The sequence below is a fragment of the Leiobunum rupestre genome, chromosome 1 (genome assembly GCF_980474605.1).
Source record: "Leiobunum rupestre chromosome 1, qqLeiRupe1.1.hap1, whole genome shotgun sequence".
Classification (NCBI taxonomy): Eukaryota; Metazoa; Arthropoda; class Arachnida; order Opiliones; family Sclerosomatidae; genus Leiobunum; species Leiobunum rupestre.
The window spans coordinates 23,723,427-23,732,069 of NC_143384.1; the positions used below are offsets into that span (position 1 = coordinate 23,723,427).

The 8,643-nt window shown below is 35.8% G+C and overlaps 1 protein-coding gene across 2 annotated transcripts; it reads right to left on the reverse strand.

The window, feature by feature from the left end:
- Positions 1-1,385: 1,385 nt before the first annotated feature.
- Positions 1,386-8,489, reverse strand: LOC149961898 (uncharacterized). 2 transcript variants are annotated; one of them, XM_090171623.1, is made up of 2 exons: positions 8,403-8,489; positions 1,386-3,699 (listed from the first exon to the last, which is right to left on the reverse strand). In XM_090171623.1, the coding sequence occupies exons 1-2, from the start codon at positions 8,428-8,430 to the stop codon at positions 1,733-1,735; spliced, it is 1,995 nt and encodes a 664-aa protein (XP_090027749.1). In that variant the 5' UTR covers positions 8,431-8,489; the 3' UTR covers positions 1,386-1,732. The 2 variants fall into 2 exon arrangements, with proteins under 2 accessions (XP_090027749.1, XP_090027670.1); XM_090171544.1 differs by lacking the exon at positions 8,403-8,489 and adding an exon at positions 5,180-5,224.
- Between the last annotated feature and the right edge of the window lie 154 nt (positions 8,490-8,643).

Here is an 8,643-nt window from a genome sequence, read left to right on the forward strand (position 1 = left end):
ACGACAAAAAAAAACACAATATTAAACTTTAAGCGTTTCCCATTTGACTGCTCTCGAGCGCTCTAGATCGTTCTGATCAATATTTAATGTTCCATTTGCGTGCTCCGATCTACTCCGATCCAATTTCGCTTGTTCCATTTCGCGCTCTCGGGTGCTCCGAGATCGCCCAAAACCGATATGCCGATTTCGACAGATCAACGGATCGAGATCGAGATCGAAGCAAATTTTTGCGCGCTCCTTTTAGATTTTTGGCAAAATGGAAGACGAAGACGCAAAAATTCTAATTACTAGCAGACGCAAAACCACAAAGTACGGAAATATGATACAGAAAGGATCCATTTGCGGTTGTACTCTAGTCGATTGTGGCGAGATCTATGACGTCAGAGACGAATTCGGAGCGAATCTCGAGCAATCAAATATAAAACGCTTTAACTTGTACACAAATCTTTCAATGTAATATCGCTAATTGAAAACCAACTTTTATTTTATTTCAGCAAGGTATTCTTCCATTTTACAATTATTAATAAAATTCCAAAATTCCGAATTAAGTCTCAATATCTGGCGACTGGCGACCAGGAATGGAAATTATTCAAACAATTTATGTAATCTAACGCAATTTCAAATACACGCAAAAAAAAAACTTAATATACAAAAATAGTATTAATAATAATAATAATAATAATAATATTTTAGCTAGGCTAATACCAAAGGCCCAACCAGAGACAGACTCTGGTCCAACCTTAAATATCTTGATACAAGTATTATTGACATCACAAAGTCAACTTTGCCCTCCAACAACAAAAAGGAAATATTATCGTAGTGTTAAGAGACATGATTCTACAATTATAATTAATATCCTGACAAACCATGCCACAAACTTTACCGTCTGCGCAGGGATAGTTACTTCTTTTTAAATCAAATTTTCCGGAATAAATTGTTGAAAATGAAATTTGAGTGTTGTTCCCAACTCCCCTCAGGCTCGAAGAGTAAGCTTAAGAAAATCAAATCAGGCCGGAATCTCATTGGTTCCCTGAGTTTTCCGAAGTCATTCAACCTCCCGTCGGTACAAACCAGTGCATTCTCAATTTCAACCAACCTCTTCAAAGTGATTTTCCACTTGCACTCTAATTCCCCTCCGAAACGTCTTTTGAAAAATGAGCCTACCAAGGTCAATGTTTCAAGCGGATAACATCAGCGTCAAAAGGAATGGAATGCTTTCCTCGTAAGATAAATTTTATTAACTATTCTTATTAAACTAACCACACCAATATTTGGTTTGCACAAAATAGATGATTTTCTTAATAATAACAATTGAACATTTTTTATTTTAAAGAAGATATACTAATTTGGAATAAAAGTAAAATATTACAAACAAATGTGGCTAAATTGCGACAAGAAAACCATTTGGCTTAAAGCTATAAGCAATAAAATAAAATAAAAAGAAAGGGCAATTACAAATAACCGGATTGAGGCAGTTCGCGAAGTGCTATAACTGGTTTCAAGGTGACTTTTGCCCACTTGTCTGAAAGAACAATGTCGCTCTGAAAATCACGCTTGCACTCCCCGAACTGACCTCGCTGCGGGAGATGACCGCCAAGAGATCCAAGCTGTCCAAGAATCCTTCGCTCTCACCTCCACCGACAGAGTCAGAAAATATCGCTCAACATGACGGCATCGCGGATGACGTCTTACCGTTCGATTTTTTCGAAAACTCCGTCCTAACTAACTTGTTCTAATAGTTAGCAGCATCTAGAAACAACGTGTAGTACCAGCCCCTGGTCTTCAGCGACAACAAAAAACCATTCATGACGTCCAATGACGTCCTACTGAAGGATGACAACATATTTACTTTAGAATCAACGGCATTTGGCATGACGCCGCATTGCAAGCAGTCGGTGACGTAGTTCAACAGAAGAGTCACCAGAAAGGCCAATTGTTTGTCGTGACTGAACCGGAAGTGGTCAGCGTTGTTCAAAATTGCTGCCTGGCAGATTTCTTCCGTCAGGGGCACTCGAGGATTGTCCACCAAACCGACCTTAAGAATATCAAGCACTCGATGACGACAACCGTTGTCGTAATTGTCCATGGATTCAAGTTTATTTTGAACTTCCAACTCCACAACCTGCTTAAATAAGGTACTGTCCGAACCTTTGGCGGGTGTTAAAATGAATTGTGGGCTTGCTTCAAGGACGATAGTTGGTATGACTTGTATCTGGCCATTCTCCGTGTATTTCAAAGCCACTTGGACTTCTTTCGTAATTGCGTCGTACAGTTTAGCCGCGTCCAAAGACTGGGTTCCCTTCCTAACGTACGTTCGATGGACTTCCCGCTGAAGCGAGTTGTCACCCTGAATGACGCGAAACGCGGTGAAGCCACGATGGTTGTTGATGGGCCCTGTTTTCAAAAACGCCAGTGCATCGAGGCTGAACACGACGGCAACTTTGTGGGCATTCAGTACCCATACATCTTTAAGCTTTAAATTCAGTCTCTCTTGAACATAGTGGTTTTGAAAGTGCTGTTTCAATTTCAAAGCGTGATTCGGGTCAACGGAATTCGCTTCAGCCTTCCATTGCAAGTTATCCACGACCACATCTAAAGAATCTGAGGGAGCTTCGTAATTAACAGTGTTTAGTTTAACGAAGTCCTCGTAGGACTTATTGATGATGATGTTATTGAGATATCCAGAGAGAAATTTCAAAAGAGGTTTTTCCACTCGGTCAAGCAGGTTGCAGTTCCCTTCGAAATATCGGGGCAAGATTCCACTTTCAAACCGGTCTCTGAGAAAGACGAGGTACCGTCTGAAGACGTGGGACAGACTCACGTTTGGACTTTCTTCCTGCCAGAGCCAAAAGATGGCGTTCTTGTAAGTGTAGCTGTCGATTTTAGACAAAGGTGACGTCACCTTCTCTTTACTGGAGATGGCCTTCATGATCCGAAGTACTTGGGGAACTGTTTGGTTGCTATTCTCGATTTGCTCCATCAAATCTTTCTCTTCGATGGCGTAGGATTGTCTCCAATGTTCTTTCTTGGGAACCAACAACTTCGTACCATCTCTACCTCTCATTTGCAGAGTCGCGACCAAATCCAAGGACATCTCTTCGCCACTGACATCGTCTTTGACCGTGACTGTCACGGCTGGGCCATAACTGAGACAATCTTTCAGGTCAATATTCAAGGGCAAAGAGCTGTATTGCATAGGTGTTGCTCGCAATACTTCGACAACAAAAGCCCCAATTTGTTGGTAGAATTTCGTGGAACTCAATACCTCAAGAATTTGATCTTCGTACAATACATTATTGCAGAAATTTCGCGTGAACAGCGTGGCGTGAAGTGAATTGTCCATGGCCCTTACTACGTCGATGTTCAAGTACCCAGTATTGCGATTCTCGTTGTCCATGACGATGGTATCCCAGTGAGTAACGTCAAAGACGACCATTAGGTCAAATTCGTCGGGATGACATACTTTCAGGTTTTCGAAGGCGCTTCCAGATTTTATGACGCCTTGGAATTTGACGCACTGGAACTTCTGGTTGGCCAAAGGACTCTGGAAGGCATCCTCCAAGATTTTAGTGACCCGATCAATCAGACATTTATGGCGTGCCATCAGGTCTTTGTCGTAGTTGACGTCACTATTGATGAAGTCATTGAGGGCTTTATCCAGTGGGTCTTCCTCGGGGACTCCGTAACTGAACAGCTTAGCTGCGGGGGTGGAAAATAAGGTTAGTATATTTAACTATTTGTGACTAATTTGTTTTTTTCTAAATATATAATTTACTACAGTTTGAGTTTTACACCAACCCTGTTTTTATAATTTACTACAGTTTGAGTTTTAAACTAACCCTGTTTTTATAATTTACTACAGTTTGAGTTTTAAACCAACGCTGTTTTTTATAATTTACTACAGTTTGAGTTTTAAACCAACCCTGTTTTTATAATTTACTACAGTTTGAGTTTTAACCAACCCTGTTTTTATAATTTACTACAGTTTGAGTTTTAAACCAACCCTTTTTTTATAATTTACTACAGTTTGAGTTTTAAACCAACCCTTTTTTATAATTTACTACAGTTTGAGTTTTAAACCAACCCTTTTTTATAATTTACTACAGTTTGAGTTTTAAACCAACCCTTTTTTATAATTTACTACAGTTTGAGTTTTAACCAACCCTGTTTTTATAATTTACTACAGTTTGAGTTTTAAACCAACCCTTTTTTTATAATTTACTACAGTTTGAGTTTTAAACCAACCCTTTTTTATAATTTACTACAGTTTGAGTTTTAAACCAACCCTTTTTTATAATTTACTACAGTTTGAGTTTTAAACCAACCCTTTTTTATAATTTACTACAGTTTGAGTTTTAAACCAACCCTTTTTTATAATTTACTACAGTTTGAGTTTTAAACCAACCCTTTTTTATAATTTACTACAGTTTGAGTTTTAACCAACCCTGTTTTTATAATTTACTACAGTTTGAGTTTTAAACCAACCCTTTTTTTATAATTTACTACAGTTTGAGTTTTAAACCAACCCTTTTTTATAATTTACTACAGTTTGAGTTTTAAACCAACCCTTTTTTTATAATTTACTACAGTTTGAGTTTTAAACCAACCCTTTTTTATAATTTACTACAGTTTGAGTTTTAACCAACCCTGTTTTTATAATTTACTACAGTTTGAGTTTTAAACCAACCCTTTTTTTATAATTTACTACAGTTTGAGTTTTAAACCAACCCTTTTTTATAATTTACTACAGTTTGAGTTTTAAACCAACCCTTTTTTATAATTTACTACAGTTTGAGTTTTAAACCAACCCTTTTTTATAATTTACTACAGTTTGAGTTTTAAACCAACCCTTTTTTATAATTTACTACAGTTTGAGTTTTAAACCAACCCTTTTTTATAATTTACTACAGTTTGAGTTTTAACCAACCCTGTTTTTATAATTTTGTATGGATCAAAAAGATTCGACTTAACTTATGATAAGCTATCTATGTTTAATTATTACATCAAGAATAAATAATAAAAGTCTGGAAAACATTTTGTAAGAATCACAGTTTACTTATTAATCTTTACTGTAGTTTCATAATTTTAAATTCAGTAAATTAATTTTAATTTCTTGTTTTACTTGATCAGTAACTGTTATATAACTTGTTTTGATAACGCGAGTTAGATGGGCCCTTACCTAATGTGCAAGTAATAAGGAACTGGAGCTGGAACATGTCGCGGTTGGGTCGCGGGAAAAATGTTAATTTTGAGAGAGTAGTTGTTTAAGGTTGTAGAGACAAATCCGTGTAACCAGAAAAAGAATAACGAAAAGAAACCTCTTAATCCGGTGGACCTTGTAAGAACACCAAATGCAAGTGGGTTTTTATTCGAAAAAAGGTGTTTACTGGTGGGTGTCCGTTTGAGAAGGAGACCACTTTACTACCTTTAAGACATCGGGAGAGACAATTAATTTCTAAACCCTAACCCAACCCGACAACTAATTTCTAAACCCAATCTGAACCCTTCAAGTAATTTCTAAACCCTAACCCAACCCGACAATTAATTTCTAAGTTAGAGATTCGCTCGAAGACCTATCGGTACGAGTTATTAGTAAGTTTTTTAATTTCTTCAAATTTGTTTAGGATTTAGATATATTATCCCTTTTAATTATGGACTAATCTACTTTTTCGCGTATTTTATCATCCAATTAATTTCTAAACCCAATCTGAACCCTTCAAGTAATTTCTAAACCCTAACCCAACCCGACAACTAATTTCTAAACCCAATCTGAACCCTTCAAGTAATTTCTAAACCCTAACCCAACCCGACAATTAATTTCTAAACCCAAACTAAACCCGACAACTAATTTCTAAACCCTAACCCAACCCGACAATTAATTTCTAAACCCAAACTAAACCCGACAACTAATTTCTAAACCCTAACCCTTCACGACAACTAAATTCTAAACCCTAACCCAACACGACAATTATTTTCTAAACCCCAACTGAACCCTACAATTAATTTCTAAACTAAAAATTATTCCGTTAACTAATTTTTAAACTCCAAATTAACCTGATTCAAAGCCCAACCCAACCCGATAATCAAAGTCTAATTCCCAACCCAACCTGATTATTAAAAGCTTAACCCACTCTTTTAAATAATTTATAACCCCGATAATTAATTTTTAAACCTCAAATTAGCCCCATAATAAGTTTTTAGAACTCAAATTAGCCGCATAATTTATTTTTAGACCTAAAAATTAGTCGCGTTTTTTAAACCGTAACCCAGCCCGATAATTAATTACAAAATCCCAACTCAACCCGATAACTAAATTCTAAATCCCAATCCAACCCGGTAATTAAATGCTTAACCCCAATCCTATAAAATAATTTATAAACCCTAACTCAAACCGATTATGGTTTTTTAAACCCCAACCCAACAGGATAATTAAATTCTAAACCCCACCCAACCCGATAATTAAATTTTAAATCGAAACCCAACTGGATAGTTCAATTCTAAATCCCAACCCCAACAAATAATTAAATTCTGAATCCCAACCCAATCCGCTAATTAAATTTAAAATCCCAGCCCAACAAGATAGTTAAAATCTTAACCCCACCCAACCCGACAATTAGTTTTATACGAAATCCAACCGGATAATTAAATTCTAAACAAAATTTGAACCCGTCAATTAATTTCTAAATCGAAACACAACCAGATAATTTAATTCTTAATCCCAACGCAACCCCATAATTGAATTCTAAATCCCAACGCAACCCCATAATTGAGTTCTTAATCCCAACGCAACCCCATAATTGAATTCTAAATCCCAACGCAACCCCATAATTTAGTTCTTAATCCCAACGCAACCCCATAATTGATTTCTAAATCCCAACCCAACCCCATAATTGAATTCTGAACCCCACCCAACCCGGTAATTAAATAATAAATCTTAACCCAACCCGATAAATAAATTTAAAATCCCAACCCAACAGGATAATTCAACTCTAAATCCCAACCCAACCAGATAATTATATTTTAAATCCTAACCCGACTAATATTTCAATTATAAACCCTAACCCAAAGGTGTATCAGAACTTCCCTCCTTCGAATGCTCTAGGGTTCTAGTCAGGCAGTGTTTTCTTTTAATCTCTTCGCGCAAAGCCCGCTGCTGTCAAAGGCTAGGAGCATAGACATATGAAATAAAATAGACCTCCGGGCGAATAGGCTAAGCCTAACAATAAACATGCGAGCAAGAGCTAGCAGTCGTGAGGTAAATTCAGTAAAAAGCGCCATCTGAAATAACACTTATTATGTAGGAGAAGTTTTAAATATTTTATATTATTTACATAATTGTTTTAAACTATAGGTTTCCCTTCACTAAACCCGAAACACTCAAAATGGATTAGAGCCGTCAACCGTGATAACTGGCATCCATCAGAGAACAATTTTGTTTGTAGTGACCATTTTTAGACGCGATTATAGAAATTTTCAATGGAAAACGGAGACTTGTACCCAACACAATTCCAACTGAGAATTTATTTCATGTTGAACTAGAATCTATTCGTGTAGGTTTAAGTATACATATTAAATTATTAATCTATTACTACCTTGCGGAAATTACTATAAAAAGAAGTGCATTTTGCATATTATCTAATATTTCAATGGGGAAAATAAAGGGATATACCACATTTTAGTTGAAATATCATTTTACTATAATCTAGTAACGTACTTTTTAAGCCTCGGTCAAATATTATTTACGTTTTAAATTTATATTTTAATTTAATTTTCATTATTTATTTTAAAATAATATAATTAACGATTTGTCTACCTTTCATTTTCTAAGAATTAATATATTTATTTGCATAATTAAAATTATATAGCACCTTCATCAGATTAACAAAGACACCAGTGACCTTCGTCAAATCACGTGGGATTATATAATTTCTTATTTAATCTGGTCATCGATAGAAGGCGCTTTCCGCAGTTTTTACCTCACGACTGCTAGGTCTCGCTGGTACAGGTGCTCTGTGTAAAATCGGGGATCTATTTTATTTTATATGTCTATTATTCTCACAAAAACTACAATTAATCTTATCTACGTTTCTCTGACTATAGATAGTACATTTCAGTTCTTGGGGTGTGGGATTCTAGGTGAAAAACCTTTGAGGGAATATATATAGGCGCTGTTGGAAAGGGCTGATCTAGCGATGATGTCATTGAATTTTGGACAGATTTTAATTGCAGGATTTTGAAGATATAGTTTGAACAAATTTATTAATTTCTAGGAACTTCCCTGGAGTTTTAACAAAGACGATCAAAATGTTTTTCGACAATTAAATTACCTTTATATTAAACGGCCTTGTTTATTAAACAAACAAATTTAAAATATAAGTTAAAATAAAAAAATTAGTATTCACCCGTGATGTTTTGAAACAAAGTTCCCATGTGTTTGTCTGCCGAGCTTAAAATTAGAATGACTCTTCGATCCAGACGAAATTCAGTTCAGCTCTTGTACATTCAGTTTCACCATGTAAGATCGAAATTTTGCGCTGTATTTGAAGTCGAGCTATTAGCACTAGATTAAAATACGTTTAGCAGTAAATAAACAATTAATTCTTTCTACGATACGTTCCGAGAGCTGAGTGGAAGAGCTAGGGG

What these genes read in the sequence shown, in the direction of transcription:
- LOC149961898 (XM_090171544.1), bottom strand. Translation starts at nt 5,216, where the DNA reads ATGTTCCAGCTCCAGTTCCTTATTACTTGCACATTAG. An exon ending in CCTTATTACTTGCACATTAG is followed by an intron (nt 3,700 to 5,179) that starts GTAAGGGCCCAT and finishes CCACCCCCGCAG; the next exon opens with CTAAGCTGTTCAGTTACGGA.